Source organism: Danio rerio, chromosome 23 (genome assembly GCF_049306965.1).
Source record: "Danio rerio strain Tuebingen ecotype United States chromosome 23, GRCz12tu, whole genome shotgun sequence".
Classification (NCBI taxonomy): domain Eukaryota; kingdom Metazoa; phylum Chordata; class Actinopteri; order Cypriniformes; family Danionidae; genus Danio; species Danio rerio.
In genome coordinates, this window is record NC_133198.1 from 27,860,768 (window position 1) to 27,882,126 (window position 21,359).

Consider the following 21,359-nt stretch of genomic DNA (forward strand, 5'->3'; position numbering starts at 1 on the left):
ATATATATATATATATATATATATATATATATATATATATATATATATATATATATATATATATATATATATATATATATATATATATATATATATATATGCTATTTTTTGGTTTTGAAGTGGGTTTTTGAGACAAAGAGTTTCTCAATATATGAGCTTAAAAAAAATCTATTTCTACTATCCACGAGGAGACGGTACAAATAATAGTGTGTCAAAGACCAGACAGCACAAATGTATGATCTTTTGTCACAGTGAGGCAAAGAAAAAAAACTCTCTGAAAAGATACATAGTGGCCACGAACCATTTCAAATCAGATTTAAAACAATACTGAAAGACCAGCCTAAACAAGCACATTGACATTCAGCTTCAAGGTGAAAGGCAGCTGTGAAGTGAATGTTTTTTAACCAAAGATAAAAGCAGCTGGTCCTTTTTTTAACTGACACACAGCCTAAGCAGGATAACAGCAAACTACATGTTCCAAGCCAGAATATCCACATAAAAAATGAATAGTCCAGCCTCTACCTAAATTAAAAAAGCCAACTGTGCTCTTTCCATTTCAAGTATAGTACAAACCTCAGGCCTGAATAGCTAATTGTGTGAATATGAGAATAAAACACTGACAAATGGAGATTTAATAGAAAACTTAGAGCAAATTATCTAATGGTCTAAATAATGAGATGTTTTTATCACTAATGGTTGTACCACTAGAAAATCAACAAACTTTCAAAAATAGTTTTGGATTTTCAATGATATCAGCATTATAATAATGTGGCTGGCAAATTTGTAATTGTACAATTTTATTTGTGATTTTCACTCTAAGCACAGAAATCTGATCATGAAATCTGAATCCACTGAAGAGAATCGTTATATACTAAATATAATACAGGAGCAGCACAATATGACCGCATAATTATCATCATCACAATAACAGTATTCTAAATTTTACCAAACAGATGGGGCCTTACTATCTTTAGCCCCGCCTCCTCAATAGCTGCTCTTCTGCTACTGGCTGGAGTGGCCCAAAAGCGACCCAGAAATTAAAATATATACTTAAGGTTGGAGTCGAGTACAGAGAGGAAAATGACAACAACCAGAGTCAGAAAACCTGCTGAGGTTTTTACTCATTCATATGGTTTAAAGACTAATTGTTTTCACATTGACAGTTTTTTTTTATATCTGAATTATAATTAATTAGAACTGAAATATATCTTTACCTGTTTACTTAAAGATCATTACATAAATAAATTATTTAAAAACATAATCCAATAAAAACTGCATATTTTCCAGGGAAATGTTATATCAAATATCGTTGTCACAAAACTTAATAACATAATCCCATATTTTTCCAGCCCTTAATATAGACCAAATACAAACATTCATCCATTTGTATTGCTATTTTATTTTCATAACTTGATCCAATAACAAATAAAAAAAGATGTGATGGCATTTAATGAGCTTTTTGATTCTGTCATATTAAAAAAGCACAACAAAAACATTTATTTATCAAAAATATAACAAATTGTATTACAAATTTACAAATTAAACTGAATCTTACACCAAAAATGTATTCTGGATCTTACAAAATATACATTTTAAAATACTTTTTTAATCTATATAAAATCCGACTCGAGTTGTCTAAAGTTAATATGATCTAAAAATGTATCTTCTTTGTAAGCAAAATATTGAATTGAAGGTGGGGTGGGTTAGGTTTCATGCAAGAGAAGTAGGAAAGACTAAAAGACTTGGGATTTAAGAATCAATAGTAATTTGTTAAATCTAGATGACTTGTATAGAGGCAGAATTTCAAGCACCACACATGCATTGTCTTTTTATATGTATCAAACAGAAAGACTCAATGCTAATACATAAACATCATCATAACACAATCTGACATCAGTTCTCTTCTAGTGACATAATATGGCCAATACTTCAACAAATATTGTTAAGATTACAATTAAGATCCGTGGGTATATCTTTGCATTGATCTAGTATAAACTACTGTGATAGTGTAATATTATTTGACCAATTCCATTTTATATATATTTATACCATAGACATTTAATTGCAAATACCCTGCATCCCAAACAAGACATTTACAACAACAAAAACACACTTAAGGTAAAAGTAATAATAAAAATAGATGAATTCCACAAATACAGGATAAATATATAAGGTATGTAAATTAAATAATATATAAGGATAAATAGAGGACATATACAATTCAGTGAAAGAAAAAGAAAAGCTGAGAAATACCACAGTTCTTGTCTTGCACTTCTAAGAAAAGCTAAGACATCCTCAGAAGTCCTCTTGAATTCTAAGCAACACCCTTCAGCATCAGCTGATGATAAACGTTTCCCTGGAGATTTATGAGTGCAGGTTAGAATGTATTAACCCCTTCACCCTGTCTGATACATTCAGACATTACCATCTGAATTTTTAGCTTGATCTCATTGTACTAAATGTTTTTTACGCATACAAAATGTTGAATTTTGGTTAGGTTTGATGCTGAAATGTAACATTTAGACATTTAATTATGTATGTATATTTTTGTTCAAAGGGATTGTTCACAGAAAACGTTTTAATTGTTTTTGAGTAAACTGTTCTTTTAGTTTATTGCTATGTTGGTCTCTAGGCTTATTAATTACCTTTTTTTTAGTAACTTTAGAGCATTTCTCAAAACATTTAGTCATGTGTGCACATCATAGTAGCAGTTTCTCATTCCTGATTCCAAATTTCAAACGCTTTTGGACATGCATCAATTTCTTTCATGCATCTCTGCTGTTTTATAACATTATCATGCTTGTCATGTCAGTCAAAATTAACTAAACTTGTGTATGCTGAATAATCATTACATATATAAATAATAGTATTCATTTTATTTCTTCAGTCATACATACAAAATTTTTGAACTAGTTGTCAAAATCTGTCAAGCTAATTTTATAAAAAAAAAAAATTATATTCTATTTTCCTGAAAATGTCTTCTAAAATCAACAATTTCATGAAGGATTTACAGACCTATGAATGTTGTAGGTTTAGTTACAATATGTACTGCAATATTGTTTACAGTTTTGCACAGCTCTACCCAAAGAAAGTTTATGTTTGCTGTAAATAAGGATGTACTTATTATTTTGCACAATGCTGTAAATAAACTACAATTGCAAAGAGCAAATGTAGTAAACATGTGAAACATACATATTCAGTGTCTTGAACTCAGTAACTCACTAAATGCAGTGATGTCTAACTTTACTGTAGTTTTCAAATGGCTGTGCAAATAGTATTTAATGCCGTCTTGAGCATTTGCCACCAAAATCTGATTTTTGCATTGGAAAAAATGAACAGAGTAAACTGTCATAATGAAAACATGACAAAGCCATTTGACTATATTGTTCATAAACAATGTCAGGATTTTTCATCTTGATGACACTGACACTTTCATTGACATCAATACTTGCTTTTGTGGAATGAGTTCTCCTTTTTAAGCAAGTGACACGCTTTTGCAGGTTATCAGGTTTTGCAGTTTGTACTAAATGTTTTGAGAAATGCATTAACTGTTGTGCAAATGTAAACAGTGTTATGAGAAATGCACCAAAGCCACTGAGAAAAACTAAATATGATTCAGCATATAGTATTTATAAATCTTAAGAATATTTTAATCAGGGTTCACCACAGTGAAATGAACCACCAACTATTCCAGCACATTTTACGCAGTGGATGCCCTTCCAGCTGCAACCCAGTACTGTTGAAAAAACAACCATACGCACTCTCTCTCTCACACACACACACACACACACACACACACACACACACACACACACACACACACACACACACATATTAGCCAATTTAGTTTATTTAATTCACCTATAGCAAATGTCTTTGGACTGTGGGGAAAACCAGAGCACCGAGAGGAAACCCACAAAAAAATGCATTCATTTCATTGTTTACAACAGCACAAAGTGTATTAAACATTGCATAACCCAAGTTTTGTTGATATGCTCAAGAAATGTAAATCATGAAGTGATCACATAATCAATAAAACGGTAAACTGATTATACTTTAAAATGTAACCTAATTACTACTGCTACTTAATTTTTGGTGAGTTAAAACGATTTCAATTACTATATTGCATGTACAGTATGTTATCTTGCATCTTAAGCCAAAAAAAAGCAGTCCATTAAAATTTACAAAAACACAAGATGCACAAATCGTGTATGCATGAAACAACAGCAATCAAATCTGAAGGACAGAAAAGTATTACCAGGTTCAATAAGCGAACGCCGTTGCCACAGACGACGGCGAATATTAGGAAATATCAGACCACTGAATTCCATGATTGTCCAAAGACACGTGTAATAATAGAGGTTAGCTTCTACTTACTGAACCTGATTGTTATTTTTGGCAAGTGCACATTTAAACAGTACTGTGAGTGCAGTGTTATGATTTGTTTTCTGTGCATCGAGGACTGTGCAAAATCATATTCTAAACCATCTCCACCTCAGTCAGTTCAAGAATATATTGGCATTTCCATCCACACTCTGATTTAACAGTTTTATCAATAATTTATGCTCTGACTGTGGTGTTTGTTCACTGTATACTCAGCAGAATGATAATACAACAAAACGTAGTCCACCAACATAGTGTTGATCAGCAACATTATGCTTCAGTGCCCAAATCTAGCTTTGTATTTCATCCGACTATAAAAATGACTAATTTCAAACCTTATGGTGTGGACATTTTTATTAATTTGCGATGATTAATGTGGAAGCTTGGGGCTGTATACCTAAAGCAAAGTTGTAAATCCTTGGTAAACATTGACAAAGAGTGGGCAAATGAGAATATAATTCAGACAAGATTTATGCAGCACTTTTGTTCCAGTCTGTTGTGCAGTAAATTCAGGCAATTTTTGATTTTAGATATTGACAGACAGACAGACAGACAGACAGACAGACAGACAGACAGACAGACAGACAGACAGACAGACAGACAGACAGACAGACAGACAGACAGACAGACAGACAGACAGACAGACAGACAGACAGACAGACAGACAGACAGACAGACAGACAGACAGACAGATAGATAGATAGATAGATAGATAGATAGATAGATAGATAGATAGATAGATAGATAGATAGATTCTAGATAGAAAGATTAGTATGTTGCAATATTGTTAATACATTTTCCTAAAGAATGCACTGAATAATAGAACAAATGCATACAATGTCAAACAGCTCCATCTAGTGAGTAAATAGTTAAATTACAGCAGGCGTAATTTAGACGTCTAATCGTTTATAATTTACTTTAAAATGATTCAATATTCACATTTCATTAGATTTTTTTCTCAATTTCACATGATAAATAGTGACTAATTAAGCGTCCAAATTAATATTTAAATCATCAAAATGTTAATAATTGTTATGCTGTTGTTTTTTACATAGAAAGGTTTTATGGCATTTAAGACTTACATGAGTTTTTAAATCTAGAAATAAGTTTTGATATTTGCTCATATATCCATGTTTGAGAAGATTTTCAATTTGAAAAGAAATATATGGATTTTTAATTATTTTATTTCAATGCCTTATTTTAGATATCTTTATGTAATTTAACAGCCTCCTCTGAAGACTTGCAGGACAGTCATATCAGATGGATAAACCCTGCAAAGCTGTTTTTAAAGACTAGAGTCTGTTCCACCATAGAGCTTTACTGCATTGTAAGACCAGCTTAAAGGCAAAAATATCTTCTCAAGCATGAATAAATGCCTTCTTTTGAGGGTCTTGGTATTGGAATACAGTGACATCAGATGGATAAATACTGCAAACCTGTTTTTAAAGACTTGAGTCCGTTCCAACATTGCTTTACTCCATTGTAAGACTGGCTTAAAGGCAAAATATCTTCTCAAGGATGAATACATCAACATTATGTGGCAGTTTCTTCACCACATCAATTGTGAGCGTGTTAAAATGCACTCAATGTCATGGCTAATCAATGAGGAGCAGCAGCATGAAGCCAAGCCAAATCGTTTCTCTCAGAAGGGAATGTCAGCGTTTTCTCATGGGCCAATGAAAGCTGATGATCTTTTACACAGTTTAGCTCCATGTTTGACTACTTACTTTAAATAAAAAACAATGAATAAGAAATCTCAAAATTAATTAATCAAGCAATAACTGGTTAATTTTTTTTTCTTAAAATGCTCCTACTGAATACCAGCCAACTTCATTAAACAGTATTTGTTGTTTATGGCGTAAAACTGCTTCAGGATTAGATTTATGCATTTTATATAATCTAATTTATGCATCACATCTTGTTTAATCTCATTTTTAAACCTGTAAGTAAACACAATCAAGGTCCAGATTTAGAATCCAACATGATTAAAATAACGAACAGCTTTCGGTAATCATGATAAAATTAAATCCTATCTGAAATGTTCTTTTCAAAAGAACAGGCTTTCTATTTTTCCCCATTCACTCAAACAATTATCTCTGATTATGCATGCAAAGATTTGGTCTTGGCAGAAAGATTATTTTACAGCACCAGGGGGGCCTAACATCTTAAAGCAACATCTAGCAAAGCATGAAATAATCCATTTGCTTTAATGTTGATGCAAAATGCAAAATGTTCTGATGAAAAAATAAAGAATGATAAGTATAGTTTTGTTTCCAAGTGTATTTTTTTCCAGGTTATCTAAAATTCAAAAGAAGGAATATTTTTACCACCACAGCCCAATTAAAGTAAAAAAAAACACAATAAAATGATTTAATTAATTAATAGTGGGACATCTTGTCACATATAATGCAAAGAAACCTATTACCTCTTCCGTCATGTTTTCTGGCTAACGCTGACTCGAGTTCACTTTGCTTCTGTCTCCTGCTATCCTGATCCTGACACAGTTCCCACAAGATTGACTGCCTCTTTGCCATTTTGAAAATACAAATTATTATTAGGGTGGCCACTATGCCATTATTTATAAATGTAAGAAAGATGATTGGATGAAAATATTGTTGAGTGCCAATAGTTAAACCTGACTTTTGCGCCCACACATTTTCTGGAACAGGATCCAGCAAGATCTGGCTCAAATTAAGCACTGGGTGTCACATGAAATACAAATATTCGGTAACACTTTACAATATGGTTCATTAGTTAATGCATTTACTAACATGAACTAATCGTGAACAACACATGTACAGCATTTATTAATCATAATTGAACATTTACTAATGCATTATTAACATCCAAGTCCATGCTTGTTAACATTAGTTAATGCACCATGAGTCAACATGAACTAACAATGAACTACTGTATTTTCATTAACTAACTTTAACTAACATGAACAAATACAGTAGTAAATGTATTGTTCATTGTTTGTTCACGTTAGTAAATGCATTAATTAACATTAACTATTGAACCTTATTGTAAAGTGTGACCAAATATTCACATGAATGTGTTCCAAAACCCCATTTCCTGAGTATTTAATATGTGATTTACTTGTGACTTTAACATATAACGCTTATGTGATGCACTTGAGTTTTTTTTCTGTAAAGACGAGAAATAAATTAACATAAAAAGTCCTCAATGTATCTATTTATTGTGTTTATGTTCATTTCTTTACATATAGGCTGACTGTGCTATAAACTGTCCATGCAAAAAATATAAGTAGGATTTATCCTATTGTCTTCATATAATATATCTTAACTAATCCCAAAGAGGGATTTGTCAGGTCTTATTATTTTTACTATTATTTAAAAGTGGAAAAACCAAAAAGAGAGATTATTTAACATTTTAAGCAAGTCACGGTTATTATGCAACATAAAATATTTCTTTTCTGAAAATGAAACGCATTAAAATAGTGCAGCTGTTTTTACAAAAAGCGTAAAACTAACATTTTGTGAAAACTGGCTAATGAAAGTCAACCTACAGTAGGCCTAATCTTACCTTTTTGAAGTAGGTTATGGGAGTTAAATAAAAACATGTAACCTACATGATAAATATAAGTTTTAGAAACTGAAAATAGGGAGAATATAAGTTAACCATTGGGAAAGAAGACAATGAGCAACCGCACTTTTCATTCAAACCCTCATTTAAAGTCCTCCTCACAACCTGGTCTTCATTGTTTGGCGATTTTTTATCTTCAATGCTTTCGTCATGATATTTTCAAAAGAAATTTGACAGTTTTACTACATAAACATACCCGTATTATGTAGAAAGTGAAGTGAAAATCTCATCATAATGGTGAAGTATTTGACGACAAGCGTGCGCACGCCATACAGTTCAACAGTTTGGACAGTCCAACTTGAGATCACGTCACCATGTAACTGGTGTACAAGTGTCCAATGAGGGTCTCTTATGATGCGGAGTCATGGCGCTGACATGAGCGAGCCCAAAACCGACATGCTAGCAAATTTAAACCATACATACACAAATTAATCCAATCTGCCGAACTATCCGAGGCGAATATTAACAGAAACAGTCAACGGCTGGCTTCGGTAAGTAGAAAAGCGTACGAAACAGCTTATGTATAAAGGTAAAATGTGACGCTTCTCGTGTTGTTTTTCTCAACAGGCAGGCAGACAGGCAACAGACGGTCATTGTGTCGGGAAAGCGATTTCACGTATGTTTATGTTATGAATACTGACGCTGGATTTTTCTTCAAAGTCTTTTGATTACTTAACGTTACTGGTTTGGAAATTGCAATAGAAGCTGTTTCGTTGATGCCTCGTTAGTATATAGTTGGAGTAGGTGAAGATGAGCAATGCATGACATTATCGGTCAAATCTTAAAATAGACTGTAATTTGAAGGTCTTTTAGACTATAACAAAAACAGGTGTGACAAAAGGTTGAAACTAGCTTTAACCCCAGCGTGTAAAGACTAACTTTTATAGGCATCTATAATGGCTACACTAACGTCATCGGTCAAAATTGCAATAACATTTTAAAATATTACACTTTTATTTAGATTTTATATTAACTGTTGTAATGTATTTTAAAACGTAATTAACTAATGTGATTTAAATCAATACATCAATACTGTCCTTACCATCCTTCTGAAATCACATATAGATAAATACACATTTTATTTAATATATATATATATATATATATATATATATATATATATATATATATATATATATATATATATATATATATATATATATATTATTATTATTATCATTGTGCTGCCTCATATTTTGATGCAAAACTATCAGTACAAAAATATTAATACAAAATATTTTGTTATCATCAGTGGCACAATAAATTGATCAAAAGGTACAGTAAAATTATTTGTTACAAAATATTTTATTTCATATGTATATATGTATACACACACACACACACCTTTTACATAGACACACACATAGACCATTTTGAGGGATGTAAACAGTAACGGGGGTCCAAATCTATTTCCTGTTTTACATTTTTCATTTCCATATTCCAAGAATCCTGAAAGGTCTACATATTGATAAATAATGTTAGGATATGATTCAATTGCCTCTTGTTACAGTTATTAAAATTGTTTGACAACAAGCAGGAATAGTCATGGGCTAGTGACATCACCACATTGAAATGGTCTAATTCACAATATAAGAGGTTTTATTTGAGGTGAGAAGAGACTTTTTTTTCTAAAAGTATGTTTTTTTTTAAGTTTGACTGGCAGTATATACAAACACATATATTGTAAGTTGTTCTGACAACAAATTAATAAACAAAACAAAATCTGTTTATTTTTATGCTATAATCAATAGTTTTCCAAAAATTTAAAAACGTTTGTAAATATTGTTGCCGCTCAATGTATTGTTTTGTTTAATATAGAGCACTAATTTAATTTCTAAAATAACAAGAAATTGCTAACAGAACAAATCCTATCTTATTACAAGGGCTACTGGTGGGTTTCTGCATAAATGTGTTGAATTGAAGACTAGTTTATCTGGCTAAATAGGGTGAAGCAGAGTTTGATCTTGGATGTCCCGGGACCCAGTATTGCTCAGCTGCTGTATTTGGCTTGATGGAATGCAGAGCCGAGGCAGCTGTGTTATGGTGGGTATTTCTCAGCCAGGTGCAACATTAGACAGAAGGCCACTGATGGGTTAGACACACACACAAAGGGTGTACAATGGCAATAGATGGAAATGAGGCCCTGAGGGGTTCATAAAGGGATTTGCTATTGTTCAACAAGATACATAAACATCATCCACTGGTTGCCAGATCTAAAGGGTCAAGCAAATAAGAAATGATATGGAGGTCAATTTACCTACATACAAATACTGAAAAAATGTTTTGTGTGATAAACGTTTTTAAAGGAATCGTTCACCTAAAATCATTTTTTTTTTGTTAATTTACTTATCTGCAGGTCATCCAAGGTTTTATTAGCTGAATTTGTGGTCCTTGGGATTAATATAATGGCAGTAAATAGTAATAGGCTTTTAGATTAATTATAAATGCATACAAACAAGTCCAGACCAATAACCATGGCTTCTGATGACACACTGAGATCTTGTGAAGCGAAATGATTGGTCTGTGTAAGAAATTAAACATTATTAAAATATAATTAGCTTTAATCCAAAGCCTGGGCAAACAGATCTCTGCGCATGTGCAAATGTAGTTCTGTCGATATAATGTCGAAAGTGCAAAGGTGGTACTTTAACAGCAGTTCAGGTGACGCAGTTTGTTGATATTGGTTGATAGATATTGACAATTGCATCACCAGCTTTTGTACATTCGTCATCAAAAGCGACCAGTCTACAGTCTTCTTTAATATTCCACTGAAGATGAAAGTCACCTACATCTTTGATAACTTGAAGGTCAGTAAATTAACAGGACATTTTCATTCACATCAACTATCCCTTTAAGAAACCTCTGTGTTCAGAATGAATGTTTTGTACTGTTGATATGGCAGCTCCTGCTTATTATAGATCATGACATCTCCTTGATATGACAAGACAAGAAGTCAGGAAACATCTAGTGTCGGTCACTGTCACCCATCATGCTATTCTAAGGCCGAATGGTAAACATAGTACTAGTAAGCACTTTGGTATGCGAGTTACCCAATACCTGACATGTATGAAAGGAACGGGATGGTTGCATCATGACCATGACCTGCTGAAAACCAGAGCTCAGCTATACAGAGCTGCCAGATTATTTGTGAATTGCAGGATCATTATTTCTCATTGTCAAGAATCAGATAGATTGTTTGATTCTAAAAGTTTGAAACTATCAACAAGATTAGGGTCTGTACCATTTTTTTCATAGTTTTGATAAAAATATCCTATGATCATCAAGTCTGTATTGATTTGAACAAAACTATAGCACTGTCTAATATTACTACACTACAGCTGGATAAAAGGCTCTGTTTTACATATTTGAAAAACTAAAACGTTAACATTCTAAAAATAAAAATAAAAATTCTTGTGATGGCAAAGCTGAATTTTCAGAATCATTCCTCCAGTCTTCAGTGTCACATCTCACTTTCAGAAATCATTTGGATATGTTGATTTTCTACTTTGTTTATTATCTGAAACTTAGTATTTAAGTGGAAACCAAAATGCATATTTTTTTCAGGATTTAAGAAAAAATAGAATAGAAAGAGAAAACTTTTTTTAATAAAAACGTATTTAAAACTCCTTTGATCCATTTAATGCACCTTTACTGAAGATTTTCTTAAATTTTAAGCCCCTTAATTTAGTTTAAGCCTCCTATTATGTTATTATCGGTTCAAGTTTTAACATACAAAAAAAAGAAAAATACATTACATGTTTTAAAAAATGTTCTGTGGGAGGGTGAAAATTCTTGAAATACATTTATACAGTTGAAGTCAGAATTATTTGGCCCCCTTAATTATTAGCCTCTTGTTTATTTTTTACCCTCATTTCTGTTTAACGAAGAGAAGATTTTTTCAACACATTTCTACTTATAATAGTTTTAAAAACTAATTTCTAATAACTAATTTATTTTGTCTTTGCCATGATGACAGTACATAATATTGGACTAGATATTTTTCAAGACACTTCTATACAACTTAAAATGACATTTAAAGGCTTCACTAGGTTTAATTAGGTTAACTAGGCAGGATAGGGCAATAAGGCAAGTTCATTGTATAACGATGGTTTGTTCTGTAGACTACCGAAAAAAATATAGCTTAAAGGGGCTAATAATTTTGACCTTAAATTGTTTTGTTTTTTTTAATTAAAAACTGCTTTTATTCTAGTCAAAATAAACAAATAAGACTTTCTCCAGAATAAAAAATATTATCAGACATGCTGTGAAAATTTCCTTGCTCTGTTAAACATAATTTGGGAAATATTTGAAAAAGAAAACAATTCTAATAATTCTGACTTCAACTCTATATAAAATACACATTTTTAAACATTTAAAATGATTAATATATTAAAATAGATTAAAAATGCATATTTTTTCTCATACTAATTTATTTGAATAATATATACCAATGCAGAACTATCACACTGTAGTGCATTATGGAGAATGTATAATAATGATGTTTAATACTTTCCAAAAATACCCAACCTCTCAGGAACCCAGAACACGCACAAGTGAATGCATTATTCCTTAGCCCTGCACCACATAAAGTAGGTCTCTCAGTGAAATCTGTAGAGCTCTTCTTTTCAGAGCAGGTCTGTTTCACTGCAGTTTGTTGACCCTTTGGGGCCCCTTTCTTTCTCTCTCTCATCCGTTTTGATGAGCCAGCCTTCATAAAATTTCTCTGAGCTGCCTGCTGCATAGGTAAATCACTGCATGGAATGTCACATGGATTTTCAGCTTAAGTTAGGGTTGTTTTGTGCCTTAAGAGTCATGATTGTTTGCCACCTGATTTTGTTACCTGATCCTGGAGATGGAAATGCCATTATATTTTAAACTCGCACTGACATTGAAAAAAGCCTTTCTTTAGCTGTGTGCATTGTGGCTTATGTTGAGAATGTAAACATGTATATATATACATACAGTTGAAGTCAGAATTATTAGCCCCCTTTTGATTTTTTTCCCAAATGATGTTTAACAGAGCAAGGAAATTTTCACAGTATGTTTGATAATATTTTTTCTTCTGGAGAAAGTCTTATTTGTTTCATTTCAGCTAGAATAAAAGCAGTTTTTAATTTTTTAAAAAACATTTTAGGGACAAAATTATTAGCCCTTTTAAGCAATTTTTTTTTCAATAGTCTAAAGAACAAACCATCGTTATACAATAACTTGCCTAATTACCCTAACCTGCCTAGTTAACATAATTAGCATAACTTCAACTGTATATATATATATATATATATATATATATAGATAGATAGATAGATAGATAGATAGATAGATAGATAGATAGATAGATAGATAGATAGATAGATAGATAGATAGATAGATAGATAGATAGATAGATAGATAGATAGATAGATAGATAGATAGATAGATAGGTAGGTAGGTAGGTAGGTAGGTGTGTGTGTGTATAAATAAAAATATAAATCATCTTCACTTTATATGAGCTAAATATTTAGTTAATACTTGAATACTTTAATATTTTGTTAATTTTAGTAGTAACTAATACTACTTAATGAACAATAAAAACATTGTCAGCCAATCAGAATCCAGTTGACTTTTATCAGCTCAACCTTTAGAAGACTTTGAAAATACAACACAGCATATTAAGTTGTAAAAACAAAATATTAAGTTGAAAGAACTCCTGCTATGATATTTTTTTTCCATTTACATTTCTTGTGTTTAAAAGAGCAGCTCTGACATTCGGCCTTTTTCGTTTTCTCAGAATACAGGGCATTACAGGGTTGGAATGAATGAGGTTAAGTAATAATGACACAGTTTTATTTTTAGCTGAACTAACACTTATAGAGTTGTTGCTGTATGAGCAGTTACTCAAAGTGGAGAAATAGAGAAGTTTCTGTAATCTCCAGTAAGGGAAGCTAAACGGTGTGCAGCCCCCCTCCCAGCCTGTGAAAATGGACACTCCTGGTGTATTTATAGACTAGACACGACAAGCACTCTTTCTTAAGAGCCCAACGGTTGCTCACATTCGTCATAACCACATGATATTTGGTTCTAGAAGCTACTCACTACTGTGTCTTTCACAAATTTAAATTTATTAGAAAATTTACAGGTAGGCTGAAACTTCAGTTTGTTTTTTTTTGTTTGTTTTTTTTAAGTATTCTTTTTAAGAAACTAGTAACACTCTATTTAAAAACAAAATTTCTCTGTTTAAAGATGACTCCAGCATTCTAACCAGACGGACACCAAGAGAATCACTGAAAGCAATAAGGGATTACTATGGAGAAACCGGTGTTACAAACACAGCCCTCTATGCTGCCCTTCTTCGACACAGCCCATGCAGTCAACTTGCTCCGTGGGATCCATGAGCTCCGTGCCGAGCGCAAGTTCTTCGACGTCACTCTGTGCGCCGAAGGCAAGGAGTTCCATTGCCATCGGACTGTGCTAGCAGCTGCCAGCATGTACTTCCGTGCCATGTTTGCTGGGACTCTTCGAGAGAGCGTCATGGACCGTGTGGTGCTGCATGAAGTATCGGCAGAACTTTTGGGCCTCCTAGTGGACTTTTGCTATACTGGTCGTGTGACTGTCACGCATGACAATGTGGATCTCTTGCTCAAGACAGCAGATCTGTTCCAGTTCCCTTCTGTCAAAGAAGCCTGCTGCGCATTTCTGGAGCAGAGACTTGATGTTTCCAACTGCTTGGAGATCCAGGACTTTGCTGAGGCTTACGCCTGCCGCGAGCTAGCAGCTAGTGCTCGCCGTTTTGTGTTGAAGAACATTGTGGAGCTGGCAAAGAGCATGGACTTTGAACGGTTGTCGTGGAAGCGCCTGCTGGAGTTTGTGTCTGATGATGGACTATGTGTGGATAAGGAAGAAACAGCATACCAGATTGCTGTGCGCTGGGTCAAGGCTGACTTGCAACACCGGTTGCATTACTGGCCTGAGTTGTTACAGCAGGTACGACTGCCATTTGTTCGCCGTTTCTATCTTCTGGCTCATGTGGAGAGTGATCCACTTGTCTACTTGTCACCAGCCTGTTTGCGGTTAGTCAGTGAGGCACGCAGTTTTCAGTCATATGAATATGACCGCCATGACCGACCTGGTCATCGAATGCGCCCGCGTCCATCCACCGGCCTGGCTGAAATTCTGGTGGTAGTGGGAGGATGTGATCAAGACTGTGATGAACTTGTTACTGTGGACTGTTACAACCCACAGACCGGACAGTGGAGATACTTGGCCGAATTCCCAGACCACCTTGGAGGTGGCTACAGCATAGCCGCCCTGGGAAATGACATTTATGTGACAGGTTTGTATAAAGACTGTTTCCTGTTTAAGACAAACTTGCACTTGACAAGCAGCTTCTACTTGTGGTTTAATTACTTCATGCTAAGGTAATAGAAGAAAGCACAAATCCCCAAGCAGGCGAAGTGTCCAAACTGTTTACAACATGGCGGCCAATATATAAATAAACCCTTGTATATTTGGCCATGCAAAAGCATGGTCATAGGACATAATGTTCTGCCAGATCAGCAGTGGTCAACGTGATTTCAGGTGACGCATCGGATACCTTCTGGAACAATGCTTTAGTTGGGAAAACATCTGTCATTTCAGATCAGATTAAACTTAATGATACTGGTTATTAATATATATTGTAGTCTTGTTAAGGATTAATTGAAATATTTTGTAAAAACTCTGTTTTTCTAAAAGGTACATCTAAATTTAATCAAAACAGATTACAGTGCTCCCTCTCGATTATTCGTAGGAGTTACGTTTTAAAAATAGCCCAAAATAGGCGGAATCCACAAAGTAGTTTGCTTCATTTTATACAATTATTATAGATGTTTTAAGGCTGTAAAACCCCACCGCAAAAGGTAATCCATGTTTTGGGCGAGAAACCACCGTGCAATGCTATTCTTGAGTTAAACAATAAATCAATGCAGGTTAATCATTGATAAATTACTTTCCACTTGGAAAAATAACATTCCACTAGGTGGCAATATGCACAGTTGTTATCTACTGTGCAGAAGTTAAAGAAGAGCGCAGAAAAGCATTGCAAAAGACTAAAATGGACAGTAAATGTAAGTCCAGCTTGTTTTAAGCTCTCCATCTATTGGTTCTATCCTCATAGGAACTGTCATGTTAACAACATTTTGAAAAGAGCATAAAAACGCAATTTTACTGTGCAATGCAGCCACACTTAACAGCAGTAGTGTATACTTTGAGAGCTATACTGACGAGGCAGAAAGTGAAGTATATTGTTTTTTTTAATGCAACTTTATAACTAGCCTGCTTAATAAATCAACAAGTAATGCTGGAATTCACTGTAATGAAAAAAAATCACAATTCACTCAGTAACCTTTGCAGAAGAACACAGTCTAAGTCTGTTAGTGTAGGCAGGTTTGATAAATGATAGGAAAGAATGTCTATTCTTATTTGCTATTACGTATCTGTTTAAGCTTACAAACCTATTTTATTTATGACAGGTGGCTCAGATGGTTCACGTCTTTATGATTGTGTTTGGCGGTACAACTCCAGTGTGAACGAGTGGACAGAGGTCTCCCCTATGCTGAAAGCCAGAGAGTACCACAGCTCTTGTGTCCTGAAGGGTCAGCTGTATGTGGTCGGGTCTGACAGCACAGAACGTTACGATCATACTATTGACTGCTGGGAAGCTCTCCCGCCCATGCCCCATCCCATGGATAACTGTTCTACTACAGCATGTAGGGGACGCCTCTACGCCATTGGATCTTTAACAGGAGAGGACACGATGGCAATTCAGTGTTACGATGCTGAAAGCAACCGCTGGTCACTTCTCAACAGTGGAGAACTGCCTCCATGGTCATTTGCCCCTAAATCCGTGACCCTTAATGGCTTGATCTACTTTGTAAGGTAAGGTAATTACTATTTTCGGCACAGTTTTAAAATGTCATGGAAGAAGGATGTTTCTCATGATTATTGTTGTTTCAGAGATGATTCGGCAGAAGTTGATGTCTACAACCCACAGAAAAACGAATGGGACAAGATTAGTCCCATGACACAAGTATGTACATTTTTATGTTGTTTCACTCAAAGGTTTGAAATGTCTTTTGTTATCGTTTGTGTTAGCTTTTACTTATTCAGCTTCCTTTAAGGCCATACTTTTGCGACAAGTGCAGGCAGTAGATTCGGCAAAGCTTTCGCACAGTAGCATATTCTTTCCCAACCTTAAGGCTGATTAATAGTTTGGTGTTGAGTGATCGGCGTGACCCACTTCGCCTTTCTTGCGCGTAATCATGCATTTATACTTTTGTGCGCTGTTTGTGTTGCTGCAATAACCAAAACGCTAGCTGGCAGTAGGTTTTTGTTCCTCTATGTCAAGTTTCTTCCAGGTTCTTTTATTTTTTCTAAATGCTAAAAGTAGCTAAAACTTGTTTATTCAGAAGCAGGAACCGGCAGAGGTGCAACAAAATTAATCATAAGGTAAACGCAAAACAAATCTTTCCATCTTGAGCTCCTTCACGGGACTTAACACTTGTAAACAAATGCTCCATTGTGCTGGCAGCTCTCAGCACTGCCTACACTTATCAGCGCTATCAAGCCGACCAATCACAGAGCTTGAGATATGCGTCATTGCGACGTGTAGTTACAATTTTTGAGAGGTGCGTATCAGCCACGGCGAGGGCTATGCGACCGCATGAAGGCTGCGCCGGACCATATGTGTGCTCTTGAGGCAGAAGTATAAATCAGCATTTATGCGCACCTTATTATAAGTTTAACTATACGTCATGACGGTGCAGAGTGCAAGATCTGTGATTGGTCATATAGCTGGCTGAGATGATTGTTGGCGAGTGGAGCGAGGCCAGTGGTGCAAGTGTTCAAAAAGTCCAGTGGAGAACCTTCAGATAAATACTTTTGTTTTGTGTTTATTTTATGAGGAAAGTAGTTGAACATTTACCGGTTCCCTAGAAATACAATTGCCTACATTTTTTTAAAGTGTTATTGCAAAGCAACACAGACAGTAAACATTAAGTACATATGCTTCAGCTAGCCGAAGTACAATGATCGGGAGGTACAATGATCACTCAACTCAGAAGACTTAATTGGCCTTTACTGTGTAAAACTGTATGAGCATGAAAAGATTTCCAAATAAAAAGGCATTAAGTCCACTCCAAAAGCAGATAAAATCACAGGTATAACCACAATATTAACTTTTGATCTGTGCACTTTGTAGAAAATCTTGAGTGTATTTGACAGTTAATGCAAAAGAGAACTAAATTTAATACTTCCACCATCTGAAGCCTGCTTTCAGTCATGTATATGCACTCAGAACTGCAAATAGGGTATCTGGAGTCTGACCTGGATTGCATGCAAATGTTGTGTTTGTTTGTTGTCAGAACAACTGAGGCAAATGCTGGAAAACAGGTGCTAAAAAGCAGCTAATTTGCATTTAAAGACTCCATAAATTAGACACACCATGTTAGTTTAAAACTTAAATTTAAACCGAGTTAGTTTGAAACTTAAATTTGTTTGACAGAGTTTATTATTCTTTATTCTTATGAGAGACCTTATTCTTCAATGCTAAAGAGTGCTCGTTTTTCCGATTGTTTTAGAACTTTTAAATCAGTTGCCTATGGGAGAAATGAGTGGGAGTAATAAAGGCAGAAAATGGCAAACAATTAGCTCTACAAACAAGTGTGTTTCTGTCTATACATAAAAAGTAGAATTATGTAAAAAGAAAATAGAAAAAATGAAGGAAGGAAGTCTCGAGCCAAAAAAGACTTCAATGGCTGTGTCTGCTAGTACATGAAGAAAAAAAGTCAACAACATCTTGTAAAAAAGCAAAATAATGCCTCTTTCAGTGTTTCCACAATACAAAACATTTAAAAACTTTATTATATCGTGAAGTAGCCTCAAAGTTAATGAGTCAGCATAGAGCACTACAGTGTTTACAGTGATCTGTCTAATGTAAAGGTGTAATATAGCCTATTTTATTTAAGAGGGAAATAAAAATCTTACATTCACACCCCACAGGTTCATGTTGGAGGAAGCGTGTCAGCTCTGGGTGGTCGGCTCTATGTGTCCGGTGGTTATGACAACACCTTCGAGCTGTCTGATGTGGTTGAGGTCTACGACCCCTCTTCTCGATCATGGAGCCCGGCTGGCCGGCTCCCCCAGCCCACATTCTGGCATGGAAGTGTGAGCATATTCCGACAGTTCATGCCTCTTGTTCAGAGCACATTTGAACCCATCGACATACCCGAGGCCAACGCCATTCACCTCCACAGACACCACCGCAACCAGGCGCTTCACAACCACAACAACAACGTCAATCAGAACCACAACCAAGAAGTCAATCAAGTGCACTGAGAACTTTTCAGAACAACGAGACTGAAGGTCATTCAATGTGACGTTGCACTTTATCACATTCACCTCAACTGGGCAGCAAAGGGAGCTGGTAAATGGACAATCAGTGTTTGCATTATTTCTCCCAGTAACCCAGAGTTACTACAGCTTTAATTGTTGCATGCATTTCTAATGCTGGCTGTGTTTATTTTGAACAGGCACTTGAAATAGTGCCTATGATATCATGTTTGGCAGACTTAATGCAATTTACATGTATGGATTGCATGAAGCTCATTTTTTAAATTTTATTTTTTAGTAAATTAAAGGGGTATGTTCACACAATATGTAAAAATTCACTTCATTTAAGATGTAGGTGACTTAGATTTTCAGCGAAAGTTTTTTAGCCGAAGCCATGGCTATACATTGAGGTCTTATGAAGCAAAACAACAGGAATCTGAATGTTATTTGCAACATTAATATCTTTAATGCACAGTAAAAGTGCCAGTACATCTTTTTGCTTCATAAGACCTCACTGTTTAATCAAGATCAACTTATATTAATTTTGTTTTGCCTATATTATGATTATATGACTTATATGATTATATGAACGAATCAAAAAGGACCGCGCGGTTTTCAGCAACAATCTTTCTTAATGTTCCACTGAAGGGAAATGTCACCTACAATTAGATATCCTGAAGGATGATATAATATAATATAATATAATATAATATAATATAATATAATATAATATAATATAATATAATATAATATAATATAATATAATATAATAGTAAAACCCCAAGCATTCCAAAAGTTGAAACTTTGGATCACTTAGATTTAGGCATGGGCCGGTATAAGATTCTGACGGTATGATAACCTTGAATAAAAATGTCATGGTATTGTGATTACTTCTCTAAAATAAGTTAATTTTTAATGTCTGGGTAAAAAACCACAACTTTTTTCTCCCTATTGAACATAATATATATTTTATTTTAAAAAAAACATTTTAAATATTTTTATCAGTTACTATTGATGTAGAAGTTCCTTTTCTGCTGGAGATACTGTTGCCCTAAAAACTAAACAAAATAGTTGTGAAAAACATGTGAAGAAAAAATAAAAATAAAATAAGAATACCTTAGAATGGTATAATAGAAAACTTTTCCAAACCGCTGTAAACCTTGAAACCGGTTATCGTCCCATGCCTACTTAGATTGCTCAAATTCTGCAATATGGAAAACAAATGGTGTTTTATGTATGCAGAGTGTGAAATTAAATATTTTTAGCAATCCAAGCCTTTACATAAAACAACTGAATTTTGTTTGGCATAAAGGTAAAAATTGTGCCCCAGTGTAACTTATTTCTTTATCTATCTTTCTAGAAATGCATATGTCAGACAATCTAGTGTGCATGCTGTGGTCACATTGAATGTGAATCTGTATCAGACTTGCTTTTAAACTCGTTTTAATATAAAATGAAGTTTCTAGTTATCTAAACATTGTTTATTTAGTTTATGAGAAACTGCTTGTTTAATTAAGCTGATCATGAAGGATACATGAGGAGCAGATGACAAAATTGATTTCTTTTTGTCATTGTATTAGGATGCTGTATTAATAACTGGAACTAGTAATTCAGTATCTCACTATTCTTTAGTAAATATGTGTGTTTGACAATACCAGTGCTTTTTAAAATTATTATTTACATGCTTATGCGGTACTTTTATTTTATTTTTCTTACAACGTTTGGTTTGTTTTGTGGCCAAAATCGATTGTACAAGATGATGTACACGAAGTGATGACTTGTGTTTTTATGTGTGGTCAACCAATAAATGACGGCCAGCACTGTTACTTTTGCTCTTCTCGTGTGTAATATCTTGTTATTGTGCATTTTATTTTATTTTTTTCTTGGAAAAGAAAGCATGTTTTATTCATTTTTGTTTTATTTTCAGTATTGCACTTTCAATAGTTTCAATATATTAATTGAATTTAGCACAGGGCGAGGCAGTGGCGCAGTAGGTAGTGCTGTCGCCTCACAGCAAGAAGGTCGCT

The 21,359-nt window shown here is 34.2% G+C and overlaps 2 protein-coding genes across 10 annotated transcripts in view; one reads left to right on the plus strand and one right to left on the minus strand.

Annotated features, from left to right (window-relative positions):
- The window catches only part of syt6a (synaptotagmin VIa), a 126,806-nt gene extending 118,495 nt beyond the window's left edge, over positions 1 to 8,311 (minus strand). For 5 of the 6 annotated variants that reach the window (XM_017353709.4, XM_073939010.1, XM_073939011.1 and 2 more), the window contains exon 1: positions 8,186 to 8,311. The gene's annotated coding sequence lies outside the window, so the exon portion shown is untranslated. Of the gene's footprint in view, positions 1 to 6,808; positions 6,909 to 8,185 lie in introns of all 6 variants that reach the window. The other variant, XM_073939009.1, reaches the window with a different exon arrangement.
- A 29-nt stretch (positions 8,312 to 8,340) lies between these two features.
- Positions 8,341 to 21,166, plus strand: klhl21 (kelch-like family member 21). Of its 4 annotated transcripts, XM_005162160.6 has the most exons (7): positions 8,341 to 8,480; positions 8,557 to 8,605; positions 9,935 to 10,032; positions 14,209 to 15,298; positions 16,476 to 16,881; positions 16,960 to 17,032; positions 19,003 to 19,709. In XM_005162160.6, exons 4-7 carry the CDS (start codon positions 14,272 to 14,274, stop codon positions 19,336 to 19,338), a joined length of 1,842 nt encoding a protein of 613 aa, XP_005162217.1. In that variant the 5' UTR covers positions 8,341 to 8,480; positions 8,557 to 8,605; positions 9,935 to 10,032; positions 14,209 to 14,271; the 3' UTR covers positions 19,339 to 19,709. The 4 variants fall into 4 exon arrangements, with proteins under 4 accessions (XP_005162217.1, NP_001307336.1, XP_073794322.1 ...); NM_001320407.1 differs by lacking the exon at positions 9,935 to 10,032 and having other exon boundaries at positions 8,370 to 8,480; positions 19,003 to 21,166; XM_073938221.1 differs by lacking the exons at positions 8,341 to 8,480; positions 8,557 to 8,605; positions 9,935 to 10,032 and adding an exon at positions 10,685 to 10,796.
- Positions 21,167 to 21,359: the final 193 nt, after the last annotated feature.

Excerpts from the sequence above, each read along its gene's own strand:
- klhl21 (XM_005162160.6), top strand. The coding sequence starts at position 14,272 with ATGGAGAAACCGGTGTTACAAACACAGCCCTCTATGCTGCCCTTCTTC. Across the intron at positions 15,299-16,475 it reads AAATGACATTTATGTGACAG|GTGGCTCAGATGGTTCACGT; the intron begins GTTTGTATAAAG and ends TATTTATGACAG. Across the intron at positions 17,033-19,002 it reads AGATTAGTCCCATGACACAA|GTTCATGTTGGAGGAAGCGT; the intron begins GTATGTACATTT and ends CACACCCCACAG.